The sequence below is a fragment of the Monodelphis domestica genome, chromosome 8 (assembly GCF_027887165.1).
Source record: "Monodelphis domestica isolate mMonDom1 chromosome 8, mMonDom1.pri, whole genome shotgun sequence".
Lineage (NCBI taxonomy): Eukaryota > Metazoa > Chordata > Mammalia > Didelphimorphia > Didelphidae > Monodelphis > Monodelphis domestica.
In genome coordinates, this window is record NC_077234.1 from 242,885,475 (window position 1) to 242,908,400 (window position 22,926).

At 33.2% G+C, this 22,926-nt stretch overlaps 1 protein-coding gene across 2 annotated transcripts in view; it reads right to left on the reverse strand.

Moving 5' to 3' along the window:
• The window catches only part of EPHA6 (EPH receptor A6), a 1,223,915-nt gene that overhangs the window by 325,988 nt on the left and 875,001 nt on the right, over nt 1-22,926 (reverse strand). For both annotated transcript variants that reach the window (XM_056806830.1, XM_056806831.1), the window contains 2 exons: nt 18,690-18,798; nt 14,789-14,859 (listed from right to left, as the gene is read on the reverse strand). In XM_056806830.1, the coding sequence (XP_056662808.1) occupies nt 14,789-14,859; nt 18,690-18,798 (180 nt within the window). The remainder of the gene's footprint in view (nt 1-14,788; nt 14,860-18,689; nt 18,799-22,926) is intronic.

The following is a 22,926-nucleotide window of genomic DNA, read 5'->3' on the forward strand; positions in this document are numbered from 1 at the left end:
AAGATATAAAACATTATAATCCCAGAAAAAATCAAAATGGCAAGTGATCCAAAGGACTTTGCATGGTTTGCATGGTTGACCTAAGGAAGCCTACTGATATGTAGAGATATTATTAAGAACATATATGATGTCCTAAAGAGATGAACAAAAAAGAGGCAGAATAAGATGTTCATCATGCCCTGGAGATCATCTATTGAGAAATTAGATCATAATCTTGACAAGAATTGCACAGTTAGGAGAAACAAGGGGAGGAGAGATTGATTCTGTGAATGAGACTACCCACACTGATGAAATCAAATAGCCATTAAAGGCTCTGATAATAGAGGAAAGTGTTTTCATATTCATTTTCAGTAATAGAATTCATATCCATGTTCAGTAACTCTCTTGAGGTCCATTATTTCTTCTGCTTTTCAAATCACAGAACTATAATTATACAAGACTGGGGCTAGTCATGAAGCTTTCTACTCTTCCTTCAGATTAGGAAGTCATGAACCCAACCCAAGGAAGATGCACCATTATTTCATATACTCAAAGAAAACTCTCCATCAGTGGAAATGTGGAAATGGTATGGCATAGTAGAGAGACTTTGTAGTTTGAGGACCTGGGTTCAAAAAACTGTTTCTGGCTTTTAATAATAGTGTGACTTGGGGAAAATCACTCAAGTTCTATAGGTTTCTTTTCTTTTTTCTATAAAAGGAGTTGTCCTGATTAAATGGCTTCTGATATCTTTTTTAACTTTAGATCCACAATTCTCTAAATTTTCATTTTAGCTTCTTATTTTTATGTCTACTTTTATTCTGAACATGGAGATTACAGAAGAAATGGCACTGTTATGGTTATGTTCGAAATCTCATCCTAAAAGTTTCAGGAATCCACAACTATGTCAGGATAAACATGAGAATGATAAGGAGGGGATCTGAGGAACTCAGGTCTGGAAGAGTTTCTGGGATTATGGGATATCAAATCCTAGAATAGAAAACTTGTTACTTTTAATGTAGTGTGGTGGACCAGTGGCTCTTGTCAAACTCAGAAAAAAAGAATCTCAGTAATGATAGTGTGGATATGAAAGACATAGCATTGTGGGTCTGATATATTCTCAAGCATGGACAATGTAGGAATTGGTTTTGCTTGATGTCACCTATTTGTTACTAAGGTTTCTTTTTTTTGTTCTTCTAGCTATCAGAGTGTGAATATCAGCTGTGTATCAAAAAATTCTGAGTATTTTGAGATTTTTCCTTTTCAAGTAGACATTTTCCCATAGTCAAAATACTTTAGAGTTAATTAATAAGTAGAATGATAAGTCCCAGGGAAAATTTTGTGGGAAAAGGGGATGATTCTAAAATCAATATATTGCAAATCTTATTTATAGTAATTTGCCTCATGATTTCCTTTAGACATATCACAATCTATTTTTTATGTCTAATTGAGCATCATTTAGACAATAGATAATGCCTTTGGACAAAAGATAATATGAACTTTAAAAATAATCAATTTTAGCAGATAAACCAAGAATCATTACTGAGAGCATGGTTTGAACGAAATAACCCTATTTTAAAAATGCCATCATTTATTTAATTTAACATTCATTTTAAAAAATGGAATCTTTGTCTCCTATTGTAGAATTGATATGAAATATCAATTTGAAAGCAGAAGAATGGAAAGGACTAAGTAATTGGACTTACGTGACTTTTCCAGGATCACACAGTACCTGAGGTCAAATTTGAACCCAGGACCTTCCATCTCCAAGCCTGGCTATTTACCTACTGAGCTGCCCCATAACATTCATTTTTTAAAAATAAATTTTATTTTTTCCAGATCACATGTCAATATAATTCCTTAATATTTTGCAATCCATGTTCTCTCTTTCTCTCTCTCTCTCTCACTTCTTTTCCTTCCTTAAGAAGGAAGGTAATATGATTTAGGTTGTACAGGTGATATAATATAATGCATATTTCCATGTTCATCATGTTGTGAAAATAGACACATTACTTACACTAGAGAAAAATTCATGGAGGAAATAAAAGAATGATATGTATTAATTTGCATTCAGACTCTGTGTTCCTTCTATGATAGTTGATATCCTTTTTTTCTGTCATGAGTCTTGACATTCATTTAAAAGTTTTTTTTTTGAGATCTGAATTCTCTCTCCCCCTCTCTCCTATTCATTCCTCCCCATCTCACAAGAAATATATCAATTATATGTATTTTTCATCATAAGTTCTTTGGAAATTTTTTGGATCATTGAACAAAATTAGCTTTCACAATTGATGATCATTACAATATTGCTGTTACCATGTAGTGTTCTCCCAGTTCTGCTCATTTCACTGTGTATCAGCTGATGTAAATCTTTCAGGTTTTTCTGAAATCATTTTGCTTATAATTTCTTATGACATAATAACATTCCATTACTATTATATACCAAAATGTTCAGCCATTCTCCAATTGACAGGAACCCCTTTATTTCTTTTTTTTTGTCAATACAGACATAGTAGTTGTATTGCAGAATAAAAAAATATCCACAGCTTTAGAGTCCTTTTTCATAGTTCTAAATTATTCTCCAGAATAGTTGAAACTGCTCCAAAAATGCATTAATGTGCCCAATTTTTCCATATTCCTTCCAACATTTGTTATTTCCCTTATTTGTCATAGTAGCTAATATGAGATGTGTGAGCTGGTACTTTGGAGTTGTTTAAATTTCCCTTTAATTGGTCAGTGGTGGTTTAGAGCATTTTTTCACATTACTATAAATCTTTGGTTTTCTTTTTTCCTTCTGAAGACTTCCTGTTCATATCCTTTGACTATTCATCAATTGAAGAATGATTCACTTTGAAAATTTGACTCAGTTCTGTATATATTTGAGAAATGAGGATTTGATCACAGACTTTTCTGTAATTCCCCTCCCCTCCCAGTTTTCTGTTTTCCTTCTAATATTCACTACATTGGTTTTGTTTGTGTGAAGCCTTTTCCACTTAATAGAATCAAAATGTTGTGCTCCCCTAATTTGTTTATGGTATTTTTTCCTAAATCATGTATCCATTTTGACTATATATTGACATGTTGTGTGGGAACTCATTGCCCATTTTCCTCCAACTTATTTTTCTTGTCTTATTTTTATATCTAGCAATTCTAGTGCAATATTGAATAATAATTGTGATAATGGACATCCTTGCTTCATCCCTGATTTTACTGGGAAAACTTCTAGTTTATCCCCATTACAGATAATTCTATTTTTCCAAATTGTTTTTATAGCATTAAAATTAATTGTTCTTTAAGCATTTGGTAGAATTCATTTGGGAATTCACCTGGTCCTGGGGATATATTCATAGGAATTTTAATCATTTTCATGGGGATTTCATTCATTGCTGGTTCATTCAATTTTCTTTCCCAAGAGAGGATTATTTAAGTATTCTATATCTTCTTAACCTGAGCAATTTATATTTTGGGGACATTCACAAATTATTCTTCAAGTATTAAATCTATAGCTGTATATAATGGTTTCTTAGTTCTACTTATTTTGCTGTTCATGATCTCATATAGTTTTTTTTAATGTTAGCTTGCTCATAGTTTCTTATGGGACAATAGTATTCCATCACAAGCATACTCCACAATTTGCTAAGCCATTTTCCAATTGATAGGCATTCCCTCAGTTTCCAGGTCTTTGCCACCACAAAAGGACCTGCTATAAATATTTTGGAACACATGGCTTTTCCCTTTTCCCTGAACTACTTGGGAATATACAGTTTTATAACTTTAGGTGCAATTCCAAATTGCTCTTCAAAATGATTGGAGCAGTTCACAGCTCCACCCACAGAGAATTCGTGTCCCCATTTTTCCATATCCTCTCCAACATTTGTCATTTTGCTCTTTTGCCATTTTAGCCAGTCCAGTGGGTATGAGAGAATATTTTAGAATTGTTTTGATTTCCATTTCTCTAATCAGTAGTGATTTAGAACATTTCCCACATACCTATATCTATATATCTATATCTATATCTATATCTATATCTATATCTATATATATGGCTTTCATTTCTTCCTCTGAAAATTGTCTCATATCTTTTGCCCATTTACTAATTGTGAGGTTAGCTTTTATTTTCATGAATTTGATAAAATCCTCTTTTTATTTTAGATATGAGACCTCTACCCAAGAGACTGTCTATAAAATTGCCCCACAATTTTTCTGCCTTTCTTCTAATCTTGCAGATATTTTTCTTATTTATACCAAACTTTTCAAATTAATGTACTCAAAATTATCCATTATACCTCTCACAATTCTCTTTACTTCATATTGACTCCTAAATTCATGTCTTATGCATAAATTGGAATGGTAATATGTTCCCTGTTCCAAATTAGTTTCATGTCTAGATCATGTATCCATTTTTGATACTATCTTAGTGAATGACTTAAGATGTTAGTCTATGCCTACTTTCAGTCAAACTGCTTTCCAATTGTTCCAGCAATTTTTACCAAATAGTGATTTCTTATCCCTCAAACCTGGATCTATGCATTTGTCAAATACAAGGTCACTATAATCTTTTACTACTATTTGTTGTATGTCTGTCCTCTTCCACTGATCTGCCTTTCTAATTCTTAGACAGTACTAGGTAGTTTTAATAATTACAGCTTTATAATAAAATTTAAAACCTAGCACTTTTTTTTCATTAATTATTTTGATATTCTTGATCTTTTGTTCTTCCAAATGAACTGTTATTATTTTTTCTAGCTCAACAAGTTTGTTTGTTTGTTTTTTGATGATTCTGTTGGGATGACATTGAGTAAATAGATTAATTTAGGTAAGATTGTCATTTAAATTATATTGGCTCATCTGACTTTATCTATGTAAAAGTGTTATATAAATATTTTCATGTATTCCCTGGGTTAATTTTTGGCAATTATACTTACAGGTATTTTTTTTATCTGTATTTGTTTTAAATAGATATATCTTGGGGGCAGCTGGGTAGCTCAGTGGATGGAGAGCCAGACCTAAAGACAGGAGGTCCTAGGTTCAAATCTGGCCTCAGACACTTTCCAGCTGTCTGGGCAACCTGGGCAAGTCACTTGACCCCCATTGTCTAGCCCTAACTACTCTTCTGCCTTTGAACCAATACATAGGATTGATTCTAAGACAGAAGGAAAGGGTTTTTAAAATAAATAAATAGATATCTCTTTCTATCTATTCTTGCATGACATTGTTAGTAATGTATAAGAATTCTGATAATTTATGTAGGTTTATATTATATGCTCTGACTTCGATAAAATAATTGATAGTTTCAATAAACATTTATGTGAATATCTAGGATTTTCTGCATATACCATCACATCAACTGCAAACAGAGTTAGTTTTATTACCTCTTTGTCCATTCTTATTCCTTAAATTTTTTCTCTTACTAATATTGCTATCATTAGCATTTCTAATACTATGCTAAATAATATTGACATTAATGGGCATACTTGTTTCATTCCTGATCTTATTCAGAAGACTTCTAGATTATGCCCATTACAAATAATACTTGCTGGTGCTTTTATGTAGATGTTTAGTATCATTTTAAGAAAAAATACACACACCTATGCAATCTAGCATGCATATATGTATAGATTTTTGTAATTGAGAGTTTTATTTTGTCAAGGTTTTTCTGCATTTATTGATATAATCTTATTTTTATTAGTCTTGTTATGAATATTATCAAATATGTTGATACTTTTCCTTATATTAAACCATCCCTGCATTCCTAGTATAAATCCTATTTTGGCATAATTTATATTGTGATATATTATTGTAGTCTCTTAGTTAATATTTTATTTAAGATTTCTGCATCCATCTTAGTTAATAAAATTGTTTTATAATTTTCTTTCTCTGTTTTTGCTCTTTCTGGTTTAATTATCAGCCCCATATTTCTTTCATAAAAGGAGTTTTACAAAACTCCTTCTTTACTTGTTATTTCAAATAATTTATTTAATAATGGACTTAGTTGATCTTTAAATATTTGGTAGAATTCATTTATAAATACACCATCTAATCCTGATGCTTTTTTCTCAGGAAGAAATTTCATTTATTGCCTATGGAATCTCTTTTTCCAAAGTAAGTTTATTTAGGTATTCTATTGTCTCCTCTGATATTCTAGGCAGTTTATTTTATTTTATTTATTTATTTTTTAAAACCCTTACCTTCCGTCTTGGAGTCAATACTGTGTATTGGTTCCAAGGCAGAAGAGTGGTAAGGGCTAGGCAATGGGGGTCAAGTGACTTGCCCAGGGTCACACAGCTAGGAAGTGGCTGAGGTCATATTTGAACCTCGGACCTCCCATCTCTAGGCCTGGCTCTCAATCCACTGAGCTACCCAGCTGCCCCCTGGCAGTTTATTTTTTTTTTAAATTTCTTCAATTTTACTTACATCATTAAATTTATTTACATGTAATTGAACAAAATAACTTAATAATTGTTTAATTTCATGTTCATTGGTGCTGAATTCATTCTTTCCATTTTTATATTAGTGATTTGGTTTCCTTTTTTCTTTTTAATAGTCATATGTACCATTGATTTTTCTATTGTTAAATTTTTCATAAAACCAACTCATAGATTAATTTATTCTTTCAACGATTTTCTTATATTCAGTTTTCTTGATTTCACCTTTTATTTTTTGGTTTTCTATTTTGGTGCTCAGTTAGAGATTAAATTTATTTTTTAATTTTCAAAATTTCATTCCAAATATATTGATATATTTTTGTCTGTTTCATTAGTACTAGCATTTAGAGATACATATTTCTGTAATTGCTTTTGATGTATCCCATGGGTTTTGGTATATTTTCTCATTATTTTTATTGTTAAATGAAATTATGGTTTCTATGACTTTTTAACCCATTTTTTAGGATTAAGGTATTTAGTCACCAATTAATTTTTATTTTGTGTTCCCATGGTCCCTTATTATATATAATTTTTATTGCATTGTGGTCTGGAAAGGATTCAATTGATATATTTTCTTTTCCACATATAATTATAATGTTTTTGTGACCCAATATATGGTTGATTTTTGTAAAGGAACCATAAATCACTAAGATGAAGAAATACTCCTTCCTATTCCCATTCAGTTCTCTCCAGATATCAATGATATTTATTTATCTAAGATTTTATTCATCTTTTTACTTTTTTCTAATTTTTTTAGGTTAAATTTAGCTAGTTCTGAGAAGATGAAATTGAAGTCCCTCACTATTATTGCTTTGTTATTTTTTCCTCTTATAACTCACTTAGCTTTTCTTGTAAAAATTTAGATCCTGTAACATGTGGTACATTTAGGTTGAATATTAATAATACTTCATTATCTATGATAACTTTTAACATTATATAATTTCCTTGTTCATTCCTTTGAATAAGAAGAAACCCAGTACATTCTCTTTTAGTTCTTTATTTTAATTATGTATGTTTTTCATTTGAGTATGTTTCTTGAGAACAGCATACTGTTGGGTTTTGGTTTTTGATCCATTTTGCTATCATTTTCCATTTCATTTCATGTGAATTCATCCCATTCACATTCAAAGTCATAATTTCTAGTTGCTTATTTCCCTCCATTTTATTTTCCCTCATTGCATTTCCTTCTCTTTCTTTCTTTTTGCTATATCCCTCCTCAGATATCCAATTTCTTCTTCCCACTACCTCTCTAATCCACATCCCTTCTTCCCTTACTCTCTCCCTTTGTTTTCCTAGTTCTAAATTAACCCACTTTTTTAAAGGTCCCTCCCTTGTGCCTTCCCTCTTATTTTCTCTTTCTGAGTCTATCCACCTTTCCAAAAGTTCCTTCCTTTTTTTTGATATGAATTTGATTTTTAAAATCCCTCTCTGCTTGATCACATGGTTTGATGGAGATATGATTCGGAATATAGACTCTAAGTGATCACCCTAGTATACACATTAACAATATAGAAATAGGTTTTGATCAAGGACATATGTAAAACTCAGTGGAAAATTTTGTCAGCTACGGGAGGGAGTAGGCAGAGGGGAGGGAAAGAATATGATTCTTGTAACCAAGGAAAAATATTTTAAATTGACTAATTAAATAAAAATTTCAAAGAAAAATCCCTCTCTTTTCTTGTCCTGAGAGTCTGTCTCCTATCTCCTTACCTTATCCTCCCCAATTTTTGATATATACTTCCTTCCAGCCAATCAACCCTTTCCTTATCCCCTTGCCCTCTTTCCCCCTTAATCTAATCTCCCTTCTCTTAGTCTCTTTAAGAGGACTCTGGGTCTCTCTTTTACCCTATCTCCCTTTTCTCTTGTTTTTTGTATGTTAAGAAAGTATTTACCCTTCTAGTTGTAGATGTTTTCTCTCTTTAAACCAAATCCGATGAGACTAGTGTTCTAGTACTACTAGCCCTCTCTCCCAATCCTCTTTAGACTTCTCTATAACAGTTCTTTCATTCATGCCTCTTTTATTAGATGATTGTTCCATTTTACCTTTTCCTGCTTTATCTATTATTTTTAGCTCATCCCATTATATTCAACTCAACCTTTTCCCCAGTTCATTCTTAAGCTTTACAAATAACATTTTCCCATATAAGGAGTAAAGGATTTGATCGTTTGGGTCCATTATAATTGACCTTTCAAATTTACTCTCTTATGATTCTAATAGATCAAATTTTCTACAGAGTTCTGTATTTCCCCCCAAGAATAATTGAAATTTTTTTAGTTTGTTAAATATACGTTTTTCCCCTTGTGTAATTATGCTCACCTTGCTGGGTATGTTTTTCTTGGTTGAAAAACATTCATTTGTTTTTCAAATTATTGTGTTCTCTGCCCTTTACTCTTTTAATGTTGAAGTTGCTAAGTCTTGTATTATTCTTACTGTAGCTCTACAGTATTTAAATTCTTTTCTTTTCATGTTGTCTGTAGTATTTTCTCCTTAATCTGGGAGCTTAATAATGATGGTCCTGTGTATTTTGACCTTGGGGACTTTTTGTTGTGACAGATGGTAAATTATTTCAATTTCTATTTTATCTTCTTGTTCTAGAATTTCTCATCAATTTTCTTGAATGACTTTTAATATCATTAACTCTTTTATTTTTTTATCAAAAAATTTCCAGGAATTTGGAAATTCTTTTCTTTTCTTCATCAATTTTCCAGGTCAGTTATTTTTGTAATGTTTCATATTCTCCTCTATTATTTCATTCTTTTCATTTTGCTTTGTTATTTCTTGTTACCTTAGCGAGTCAATAGCTTCCCCTTGTTTAATTCTAGTTCTTAATGAATTATTTTCTTTTATGAATTTCTGGAAGTTCTTTTCCATTTGGGTGATCTTTCATAATTTTCTTGATTTTTTTGCAGTGCCATTTCCCCTCAATTTTTCCTCTACTTCTATCACTTGATTTTTGAGATCTTTAAAAGCTCTTCCAAAATCTCTTTTTTGGCTTATGGTCATTTAGTGTGTGTGTGTGTGTGTGTGTGTGTGTGTGTGTGTGTGTGTGTGTGTGTGTTTGCTTTTTGAGAAGAAAGTATTTTTATTTTACTCTCTTTTGAGTTTGACCCCAATGTCTTCTCTGTTCCCATCATTGCTATGAATAGTTGGGCTCTTTCTTCTTTGTATGCTCATTTTAGTGGCCAGATCAATTGTTAACGTTATGCTAGAGAGTCCAGGGTTCCCAGGGTGTGGGTTCAGGCTTTTTTTTCTTTTTGGTTTACTACTACCTGGGCCAGATTTAGTTCTTCTAATTTCTATAATCCAAGTTTAAGGGTAGAAGCAAGTTCCATAGCTCAAGCTCCAGTATGTGATTAACTTTAGATTCACCCAGGGGTTCTGCCACTAGAAGTAGACAGCTCACCTCACCCCTTTGACAGCAGCCACCAGGTACTCCACCATCTTGGGTGGTGACCACAGTTGTAGGGCCTCAGTCCCTCACCAACTGCACTCACTGGTGTGCGCTCTTTACTCTTCCTCTCAAATATTGAAGCTTGGGATAGAGCAGTTATCTGGTCAGAGTGCTTGGACTCCTGAAGTCCTGCTCTGGGCAGCAGTCAACCTCTTGATGGGAGTGATTAGAGATGTCCAAGACCAAGCTTGCAGCCCACACAGCTGCTCCGAGGGCATGCTCCTTATTGACTCCAGTGGTATCTGCCACTGGGATGTTTGGTTGCCAGACTCCAAAGATAATTTTAGGGTTGTGACTTAAAATCTAAATTAATTGGTCACCAGGGGAAAATCCCAAATAAAATACCCAAGTCAGTCTGGAAATTTATGGTAATTACAATTAATATAGAGGGAAGGATTTAAAGAGAAAAGAGGGAAGAGGATATAGGATTTCTCCCGCCTGGCCTGTGCCAGGGGGAGTTCAAGATCTTGGCTGCTGGGTCTCTGAAGGAGAGTAGAGGCTTCTAAGAGGATAAAGTTTATAAAGGAGGAAAAACTCAGCCAGAAACTCACCACCAAACCAGACAATAGCTGTAGCCACACCAAGATGCTGAAAGGCCCAGCACACTGCCACCAGCCACCTCTCCACCGTCAAAGGTACCAGAGAGAGGAAGTGATGTGAAATATATAGCCCTTTTACTCTTGTGTTCCCTCCTCTAAATTTTCACGTCTACCAATCACATCAGAGGCTTTTCTCCAGGACTGCCCATTCTTTAGTTCTCATCTTCTTTGATTAGATTATATCTTTTGAGTTACTTCACACTTCTTTGTTAAGTTCACCTTTTGTTAGTTACTTAACCCTTTTGTGATTAATTTAACCTTTATAGCTACTTAACACCTTTTTGTAGTAAGATCTAAAAATAGACAGCTTAAACTTCTAGCTTCAATATAAAGTAAGAACTAAGTACCTTCATTGTTCAATCAGATTACAATTTTATCTTCACCATAAAGTAAGATCTAAGTAGGGTGGAGTAATCTAAATTTCACATATGTAAGCTTCTAGGTTCAGTAGACAAGGTGAAGCTGCTAATCCTGCTCCCAGAGCTTGCTGCTTGCTGATTCTGTGTTGTTTGTTCTGAGTTGCTTGCACTGCCTGGTGAGACAGCAGCCAGGGAAGTCAGAGACCTTCCTCCCTACTTGTCCCTGGCTGCTCAGCTTCATTTCTGACTCTTCTCTGTTTTTTGCTACTGTTAGCATGGAGTTATTTTTTATTGTTTGTGGGTGTGGAAGATAGAAATTGGGAAAGCCTGCAACAAGACAGGAATAGCTGGGGCTGATGACCTGTCATATTTGAGAGAGCATTCTGGTTTGGAACGTGACTGGGAGAAGGAGTTAGAGGAAGGGAGCAGACCAACTGAAGTCTGGACCTTTTGGCTTGGAAAGACAGAAGAGGTCTGATGTCTCTTGGCTTTTGGAGACTGAAACCTGAAGATTGTCTTTTGACTTAGAAGACAGAAGAAAGAAGGACAAAGTCTAGCTCTCTCTGGTTTGCTCTGTTGTGATAGTGACTGAACTTCCAGACCTATCCCTATTCCAGACCTATCCAGCCATTTCCCAAATTGAACTATCTTTCATCATCCTCCAATCTAAGACTTATTTTGGTATTAGGGAAAATACACACCCTTTCCCCCTTCATTTCTTATTTTTCCTTTCTTCCCAATGAATCGCTTACTTAATGTAGAGAAGAGAAAGAGTATTTCATTTGAGACATCATAAACTCACCCTGAATTGATTTATGAGATTAATAGAAAATCTGCAGGAAGGGTGAGGGAAGAAGGAAGACTGAAAGGAGGTGAAGGGAGGAAGGGGGGAAAGAAGATTAACAGGCCTGATCTGTAATTACCATTACCATTCAAAATAGTCCCTTATTACATGGGGGAGGTCAGAGAGAGAAAAAAGTCTCATGCCCTACTCCACCATTTCCTAAATCCCAGTTTTAGTGCATTTTGGGCATAGTTTGAAATTTTTCTCTAGAATGGTTGAATCAGAGGACAATTCTACATAGTATATGAGTATCCCAATTTTCTCATGTCCCTTCCAACATTTATCAATTTTCTTTTCTGTCATTTTGACTAATCTAATTGGAGGTCAAATACTTTTTAAAGAATTCTCTTCAGCAAATTTTTATGCCTCTTTAATAATTTGGTCAATTTTGTTTTTGAAGAAGTTATTTTTAATCAATATTTTTGTGCTTCTTTTGCCAAATTAACTCCCCTTTCCCATAGTTTTCTTATATCCATCTTACTTCTTTCCCTGATTTTCTCTACTTCTTTCATTTGATTTAAAAAATCCTTCTTTAACTCTTCAAAATTATGGTTGGTTTTGTTTCCAATTCTCATTATTTTTTTGCCTTTTGAGTTTGTGTCTCGATCTTCACTGTCACCATTGTAACCTTTTATGGTAAGGTCCTTTTTTGTTGTTTACTTGTTTCCCCAGGCTATTTCTTGATCTTTAGCTTTGGATTAAAATTGGACTCTGATTGTGTGTCATAGGGGGTACTGTCTTACATTTGAGGCTTTTTGTGCTGCTGTTTTCTGTGCTATTTCTGGGATCTCTAAATTTTTGATACTTTTAAAGTGGTAGGATGCAAAGAGAGGGGTGCTTGCTGATACCTTCAACCTTTTCCTAACTACTGCCCTAGGTACATAAATTTCAAGTTGCAGTTAATATACAAACATTACAATATTACATAAATATAACAAAGAAACTGTTGAAGAGGTAGTCTTTTTAAATTTTTCCTCTGACCTCATTCTTGTAAAGTAAAAAATAGGAGTGATTGGGGCATAGCCAAGTTGGTAGAGTAAAACAATAACTCATCTTAACTCTCCCAACATGCCCCTTTAAGAAATCTTTAAAATAATGCCTCAGATCAAATTCTGGAGTCACAAATCCAACAAAAAGCTAGGGCAAGTGAGACATTTTTCTAGCCCAAGATATCTTAGGAGGTAGACTGGGGAGGTTTGTGATAGTCAATTGGAAATCAACACAGAGCACGTGGTGACAGTGACAGCAGCAGCCCCTGGGGGCAATTGCCACAGCAGAAGCATTAACTTTAGGGGCTCTCAGCTCCTTATTTTAGTAGTTGCATTTAAATATATCTATATGTGTGTGTGTTTGAAATTTAGAAAAATTTTCCTTAATTTTTAAATTTTTTTTCTTAACAACTCTAATAATTTAAATCGCTTTTAAGATTATCTTTTCAAATAAAAAAATAAAACATTGTGCTTATTAGGTATGATACAGCTTAGCCATAAGGATAATTCCAGTTCTTCTGGCTTAACTAATCTTCATCTTGCTCAGATGCTAAACTCTTTTGCTTCTCTCAATTGCTAAAGGGCTCTCAATGTCCTCTAATTTTGAGCCCCTGATGCAAAGCCCTGACTTCCTCGCCCTAGTTATAGTTCTGAAATGCCATTTTGGACCCTTAAGCATGGGATGCAAGGTTTGAGTTTTTAGAAAAAATGTATTAGATAGGCTTTTTACTTCCTTCTATGATATGATTTCAATTATGGTAGCTACAACTATATGATTACTGGTACTTTATTGGGCTAGGTCAGGTACAACTGATAGATACATGATATATTAGTGTGCTTTTATAAAATTAAATATATATGTATGTGTTTATATATATATATATATACTTGACAAGACAAAGGAATTAGCTTTTTGTTCATAAGCCATAACACATACCCAATTAAGAGGGAAAAAAATTCCAAGATATAATTTTAATTGTTTTGTTAATTAACTTAATTGTTTTCTCCTTCTTTAATCATCGCTTTAAAGATTTAATTATGTTCTCCCCTACACCATTTTGGCAACTTCTGTTTGTTTTAAGCATAGGCTATTTCAACTTATATTCTAGCTGCTAGTTAGTTCACTGATATTTAATTCCTAATTATTATATTTTGTCCATGCATTCTGAGAATTAAGGTTCTGAAAAAGCTTAGAGACATATTTCTGGCATTTGGGTTCCCAGGCTGATTTTGCCTTCAACCATTTTCTCCTTGGATCAGATATTGCCACCTGCTTTTTAACTCCATTTTCTATTATAATCGCCTTGAGATTCCCTTCTAAAAGAAAGGTGAATTGTATCACGGTTTCTGGCCCCGGGTCCTTGGAGTTGTTCTCATTTGGCAGAAGAAGGAGACTGGGCAGGTTCCTATTCCAATTGAATAATAACAGTAGAAAGCATGGGGTTGAACAGTTAACCAGGTTTTTTCATGTTCTGTAATTACACTGTGGTTAGAGAACTTCACCTTCCTGTCATCATTCCAGCCCTTCTTATACACAGTAATTCTCCAAGAGAAATTTACAACTTTGAGGAAGGAAATGATAAAGCTAATTTTAATGGTAATTATACCTTGCCTGGGAAGAGATCTTTTAAATGACAGAGCTCTTGCAGTCAGCATTAAGGTTTTATACATATTCCAGAGTTAAAGAGCAGATTTTCTATTTTTTAAAATGTTTTTAATGAATTCTGTCAATTTGTCCTATGCTGAAAATTATGTTCACTAGAAAAAATGATGAGAATTCCCCATCATACTATGGAGAATAGAGCTCTAAATAAAAGCAGCTCACATTTCTGAGGCAATGTGAGTGGTAAATAACTCAATAGAATCCAGTTGACTTGTATTTTTAGCAAATTCAGGCTGTCATGTTTCCCAGCATGCAGAAGTGGGAAAACTAATATCATCTAATGAGGAGCAGGTGTGAATTCACAGACCCACCTGAACAACGGATGCAAAGCTTGACTTTGGAAGAGTAGGAAGTGAGAGATTTAGGGGAAAAGACCCAGTTTGACTGAATGAATGCAAATTTTAAATGAGCTTGAAAGGCAATATGCACAGAGAAGGTCATGCAAGGGAAAAGCAGCCAGGGATCTGCTCTCATTACTTACAGTGCCCGTTTTGGAGGTGATTTCTTCTCTTCTCTTCAGACTTCATTTTGGCCTTTATGTACCACTGGCACCTTTTGGGAAGTCAAACAAAATCCTCCTTAAACATTTCATTCACATCACTTCAAGAATTGTGCTAGACAGGAATTAGAATATTTTCTGATGAAAGGCTAATAGGATCCATCGACAATTATCTTGTTCTAAGACTAATTTAAACATACATTTTTGTCCAGGTCACCCCTAGTGTCATAGTAATAGAAGGAAATAGACCAACGTCACCCCTAATGTCATAGTAATAGAAGGAAATAGACCAACGTCACATCAGCTGGTCAGATACAAATGAGTCATGATTTGTGTCCCTGAAGAACTCACTCTTGATGATGAGATCGCAGATCTCCAGGTCACATCAAGAATATAATCCTAATTGTAACCAAGGAATAATGTTCTAAATTGACTAAATAAATTAATTCAAATTGAAAAAAAAGAATATAATCCTAGATAAGATTTTGAGTTGGCTGAGTGATGATTTTGGGGTATCATTAAAAACAATGATGAATAAATCGAGAAAGAGCAACTTTACATTCCCAATTTTGTTATGTTGGTAGGAATGTTGGAGACTACAGAAAGTCTCCTGTAGCCAGATACACAGATCATTCATTGCTCCTCTGCTAGAGCATTGCTCGGTTTTGGACAGACATCGAGAATTTATCTTTTTAATGATAAAAATAAATCATAGCAGGCTTCAGGGTGAGATTCTGGGGAATTTAACCAACTGTTTTCCATTTGGGAGGGATCAAAGTCATTACAATTTTCATTTCACATCTGAAACTTGATGGAAATGTGTTCTGTTTGCTCTTAGTGCATATTATCATGTGATGAAGTACACAGGCAGGTGCTTATCTCGTACCCTGCCTCTTCAATATGAATAGACTCATCAACATCCTTATGATATGACAGTTCATCAAATTGCTAATTCTAAACGGTGAAGCAGAAAACATCTGTAGAATACCAATTCAATCTCCCGAAGTGAAATTTGCCTCAAAGTTCTATGGTAAATTGAGTATTTATTCAAAAATTTCTCATTCTGTCTTCAAAGAATAATTTCCAATGAATGCTTCTTTATCACTGTGTTAAAGTGATACTTCCAAAATGAATTTTTATCTTACATAATTGAAACAATTCTATTCATAGGATGTTAGAAAACCAAGGGAGTTTCCAGTGTCCTAGGCATTGACATAGAGAATAAAACAAAACAAAACAAAAATCTAACCTAGGACTAAATTTATTATTAAATGACATTGTGATATTTTTTCTCAAAAAAATTCAAATTATACTCTAAGAATTCATCTGAAGTTTAGGTTTAATCATGTCTTTCAAAAATGACTTGTGCTGAATTATTTTGTCCCTAATTGATCACAAACTTTTCTTGTGCAAGCACAAAGCACATTCAATTTGTAACAATTTGGCCTTGATACAACATTTTCTGTTATCTTAGTGATTATTGTTTTAAAATAATACCTGTCTGTGCTATTTAAAAATATTGATTAAAGAAAACTTTGCAGGCAAACAAGACATTTGATAGGCATGTATAATTCATTTAGCGGGATAGAGGAATTTCATTAAACTTTACCTGAATGTATAAAAGCCTCTAAATTAAATCTGTATTTGTTTTTAATCAAAATCCATTATGAAATTTTGATATCTCTTCTGCTAAGAAAAGAAAACAATTCCAACCTTTGTGTATCAATCACACAAAAGCATACTTCAAACTTTTAAAATAACTTATTGAAGGGAAATGTGATCACTTTCTGGATGAAATACTATAACTTAAAACAAGTTAATGGTGTCCTCAGCTTCTATAAAGATGAGGCTTCTTTTTAAAGCCTTCTTCTGTGCCTTAATAAGTAATCTTCTAGATGGGTTATAATGCGGACATTCCTTCAACTGAAATCACTCTACTTAGAATAGACAATATTTAAATAACAGGAAGGTCCAAGCCCATCAATGATATTGTGATTACAGTGGTTACATTATTGAATACATTGAAATAAAGCCAGACCTATGTAGTTAATAGAGTAGCAGACTTGGATTTATGGAGACAGGTTCAAATCCCTCTTCTGATACTTAATAGCCTTGTGAACTTGGGCAAGCTATTTAAACCTCTTTTTGTTTCAGGCCATTCCCCAGGAATTATGTCCTAAGCCATAGATGGGATGCGGTCTCTCCTGGTTGGAAGATTTATCTACTCTGCAGAAATCATAGGTCATTTGGGAAAAGATGAACTGGAGAAAATCAGTGCCAGAATAAAGACGATAGTATCAGCATCTAATTCCCATCTTGTTATCACTTAAGCAATAGCTCTCCTACAGGGTTGACAATTTGGTTATTTTTTTCCCTTCAACTACACTTTAATCACCTTAAAAAACTGAATATACTGAAATACAAGGAATTTTTTAATGAATGTTTTACTGATTTCACCCATTTTAGACATCTGAGCCTGGTTAATGAGCAAAGTTCTGGCTTGTGTATGGTTGACTTGAAATTAATGCACAACAAAGTATCATAAGATCGTATATTTAGAGCTGGAGGAGACCCCAGAAAGCTGGTCAGCAGATTTGTAGCTTGTGTCTGCCCTGTTCTTTTTTTATCCAATCTAACATTTTTATTGTTATAAAGATTAATAGGTTTCCAAAGGCTTCCATACATCTTTATTAGCACATCAAAACTGTGTTTATTGAACTTGGAAAACTACTAAACATTTTTCAACACAAACCACTGGGGCACAAGGCATAATAAGTGGACAGTAGCAATAGCAGCAGAGGGGAGCCAACATAAAGGCATGGGTCCTCCGCATTCTATACGTTTAAAGAATTCTTCCTTGTAATGAACTTAGGACTTAATTCTATGCATTTTAAAAAAAGTTTAGAAAGCTATTGAATGATTTTATACTAAATTATAAATCTGTGCATAGTCATATTTAGTACTGTCCAAATTACAGGAGAAAAAAAATAAGGTTTTCTTCCAGTACCTAAACTAACATTATATTTGGCAGCTCAGGTAAAGGAGGAAGGTTTTTGTGCCAAGTGAGGATAATTAGATGAGAGTATTATATGCATAAAAAGGACGGACTCCTGGATTTAGAATCGGAAAGAACCTAATAAGTCATGTAATAGACTCTAGTTTTGCAGATGAGGAAATTGAAATCAAGAGAGTCCACAAATCCCCCAGATAATAAGAGGCAGAGACAGGATTTGAATCTAGGTCCTCTAATTCCAAATTCATTGTTATTTCTGCTTCTTAGGTCTTTTTTTTTCAGCTTTACCCTTGAGAATTCTATATTTCATTCTATGAATATTTTTAATTCAGTTAATTGATTTAAAAGAAACTGATACCTATTTAAAAAACCCTCATATTCTATCTTCAAATCAATCCCATTTATTGGTTTCAAAGTAGAAGAAGGCTGCCTTATAGGATTGTGAGTTTCAAAATACTATGCAAATGTAAGAAAAAGGAAAAAATTCTAGATAAAATGTTTTGGTTATGACCATTGACCAGTTTCAGTTATTCTTATTAAATCCTTAGAAGTTCTATAAGTAACCAATGGTACTAAGTTATGCCCCAGTAGAGGGATAAATTCAGGATTTCATATATATTTGTTGTCAAGTTTTCACAACTGTTATAACCATATCATTCCATGATTGCTGCCCATATTCTCCTTTAAGGCCAAATAGTGGATATGTGTATGAAGTAATTAACATGATTGTGAGGTTCTTGCTGTAATGATATTTTCATAAATTTGACATGTGACCTTAAGTTATCACATGCTTTCATTCAATAAATACAAAAAGAAAATTAGCATTAGAGGGCTAATAATTGACTCAAATTTCTAGCATATATTAATTACCTTCCAGTGATTAAGAAGAACAAAGTGAGGATGACCAGAAGAGTGAATCCACCCACGGCCGCAGTGGCTATTACTAGGATCTGTCCCTGCTCTGCTGCTATGTCCGAAGCTGCAATAGAAACATGTAAATAGATATTAAATGAAATATTTTGCCCCTTGATTCTTTAACCATTCTGGGACTTTAAACTCATAGATTATGTATTATAAAAATTGTAAATAGGCAGCATTTGATTTGTAATACAATTCTCTTCAGATGAAATCTCTAAATGTTGATCATATATTAAATGGTAAAGTGGAAAACTGTGGTGCAAAAAAGCAAAGGACTTAAAGACTTGGCCATGAATATTGGCTTTGCCATTCCAAGTTATTGGTAACTTTGGGTAAGTGAAACTCAGTCTCTTTAACTGTAAAATGGAGATGAGTATCTAGTCTTATTGCCTTCTAAGAGTATTCTGTTGATCAAATGACACAACAGTAACAACAATAACAATAATAAAAATGTTTGGCATTTATATAATATCTACTAAATGCCATGCACTATGCTTAGTACTTTATGAATATTGTCTCATTTGATCCTCACACCAGCCCTGGGAACTAGGTGTTATTATTATCCCCATTTTACAGATGAGGGAACTGAGGCCAACAGTGGTTGAATGACTTGCCCAAGGTCACATGGTGAGATTTAGATTCAAGTCTTCCTGTATCTAGACCCAGTACTCTATTTACTCTTGCCACTTCTGCTAATCAAACTACTTTGAAAAATAATGCATTAGAAGAGATGAACAGAGTATCAGAGTTGAATTATATCTTAGAAATGATTTAGTACAAATCTTTTATTTTAAAGATGAGAAATCTGAGACCCTTACAAATTAAGTGACTTGCCTAATATTACTCATGTTACTAATGGTGACTTAAAAAAAAACTATCCCAAGTGGAAGAATAGGATTTGAACCCAAATCTTTTATCTTCAAATTTGGTGATTTTGTATACCTTCATGCCATTTTCCAATATGATATAATAATACAAATCAATTAGGTGATGTTAGGTGATGATCAAGATGGCAAGAGTGGTTATTTTCTACACATATCTCCAAAATAAAACCCCTGAAAAAAAAGAATTATTTATCATATAAAGAATAATTAAAGCAGAATCTCCAAGACTGGAAGATGGAATCATGTCATGAGGTAAAAACCTTATGAAATAACATGAGTCAAATGCAGTAAATGGTGCCCCCATTTATTGTTTCCACCCTCAGTCTGACACATTGTCATATAGAGTTAGTGCAAGTGACTTCAGTTCTTATGTTTCAAGGTTCTGCTTTGGGGATCCCTACTCAGTTTCACAATACCTATCATTGAGCCTGAATTATCTTGTGCTCCAGGTGAGATATCAGACAATAATTCTGCTCAGCTATAGTAAGTAAAAAAAAAAAGAGTTACAGGAGGAATGAGTTGTGGAGGAAAATTGTGGGAACCGAAGACTTATCTAGAGGTGAAAGACCATCTGTGTTAGAAGGAATGAGACCTACAAATCCATATGGAGTCACTCTTTTCCTAATAGAATGTACTTTGGAATGGAAGCTGAATTTAGTAACCTCATCCTCCTACCCCCTTCCTGATACTGATTAATTAATGGGCTTGTGTGTAACAGTAGAAAGCGGTGAGTTCCAAAAGAGAGGATGGAAACCAGAGACAAATTACTGAAAAACCAATAGAAAGACTGAAAGACCCAAAGTCCAAATGGAGAAAGCATGAGTAGATATATAGTTGGACTATACCTCTTTTTTAATAAGGGAAGATTTGTACTGGAGTTAGGAGGGGGTTGGGCTAGTGGCTGGTGAAAGCAGCGTAAGAAACCCCATTAATCATATTATAAAATATATGAAAGAAAACAGAATAAAAAGAAATTTTAAAAGAAAATAGAACAAAATTCCTTGAAGGAAAAATAAAAGATTTCTATTGAGCTCGCCCCCTCAAATAAATACAAGGGCAAAACAAGAATCCTTCCTCCTCTTCCTCTTATGTGACATAGTTCTAGAAATGATAGCTATAGGAATGAGATAAGAAAGAGAAATTACCGGCCTAAACACTGTCTATGAACAGAAAATTATTCCTTTACAAAATGGTTTACAGAGTAAACACCAGAGAATCATCAAAGAAACAAAATGACACAATTCCTTATATTACTGAGCTGAATGTAAAACAAATACATAAAACATTATCATTTCTTTATATCATTTACACCATCCAAGAGGAAATAGTAGAGAGGGAAATGTCGTTCAAAATGACTACTAAATAAAAAAAAAAATATCTGCGCATTTATCTGTCAAAGTATATTCAACACATATATACACAGTTTTAATGTACTCATTAAAGAAATAAGGAATGCATTAAATTAGAGAGATGATTGCTCATAATTGAACTATATAAATATAAGAAAATGACAGTTACTAAATTAATTTATATTTAGCCCTTTGTTTAGTCCTCTAAAAAGTGCTAGACAAAACAATATTTAAAAATGAAAGGATTAGGATCTCACATGAAACATTTGGGGAAAAAAGTGGGAATGAAGGAGAAATAGTACTTCAAGATGTCAGATTGCAATATTGAGTACTAAATGTAGACATCACTTAGTATTGGCTATAAAAGAGAAAAGTATATTAGAACAGGCTAAGGAAAAATCAGAAATTATGATCCTCAGAAACCTAGTGTTCAATAAATTCAAAAACATTAACTATTTGGGGAAGGACTTTGTATTTGTCCAGAAGTGCTAGGAAAGTAGGAGGGCAAACAACAATTATACTTGTATCTTACAAAAAAAAATACCACAAAAATTTTTAAATGGATAATCAACTAAGAAAAATTTAAATTCCTTTAATTAACAAAACGGAAGAAAAGGAATAGAGGTATCATTCATAGCTAGCCCAACATGAAACATTTTTAATGAAATAAAGAATAAAATAGCTCACCAAAGGTAAAACAGGCAATTCAAATTATATAAAAGTAAAAAAAAAGCTTTTGCAAAAACAGTCAAAACAGCTGGGTTAAGAAGGGAAACTGTTGATTGAGAAAGATATTTCCATTAAATATATCTGATTTTCTGATAGAATTATACTTTTATAGAGATTTAATACTGATATAAAAGACAAAGAATTATTGCTTTTGCTAATTATTGGGTAAGTGATTAAATGAATAAAAAAATAGTATTCATAATAATAATAACTGAGATTTATATGGTACTTTTTAATGTATGAAAAAAACATTATATATATTATCTCATTTAATTCTCATAATAACCATTGCTCTCAATATATTGTTAAGGGAAAGGAAGCTGAGAAGTGTTAAGTGGCATGCCTAAAGTCACAGATATAATGTCTAATGCAAGACTATTCCAAATCACCTAGGAGAAATATAAGTGAATACAATTGAGATTTTATTTCATACCCATGAAATCAGCAAAGATGACACAAAGGGGAAATGATCTGTTTTGGAAAGGTATTGGAAAAAAAGACACACTAATATACTGTTGGTGGAGGTGTGGGAATTTGTCTTTAAAACAATTTGGAATTATGTATAAAAATGGTATATGGATACCTATTAATCCAGAGATGTCTTGAATATGCCAAGGAGATCACAGAAAGTTTCTGTCACTATCTTTTTCTCTCTTGGGCTTTCATGGTCTTTCTATCTCCTAAAACATTAATTACAGCCACTTTTTATGGTTTTAAAAAACTAGAAATAAAACATGCCCTTATAAATTGGGAAATGACTAAGCAATAAATGCCACTGAATAGTGCTGGATATTAAGAAATGATAATTAGGCAGAATTCAGAAAAGCGTGGTAAGAAGCATTTGAACTGATGCAAGAAAATAAGCAGAGGAAGAAAAGTATTATATACCAAAAATGCAATAATGAAAATTTAAAAAATACAACAAAGTAAACCCAAATGCAATATAATTGTAGAAGTGGAGCACTGTGTTGTTATCATGGTTAATATTTTAGTAAGTTTTGTTGAAATAATTTTTCTTTATAAATCTGTTATATGAAAGCTCACTGTATAATGAAAGGATATGTTTAGAAATGAATGTGAAAAAAATAAAAGGCTTTGACAATAGAATAAGAAGAAGGATAGTCTGTTCAATAAAAGTAAAAAAGATTAACTTGGAAATTTTTTCTGAATTTCTCAGTAAATGTTATCATTTTGCCTTATAAATTCATACCTAGTTTTGACCTCTAT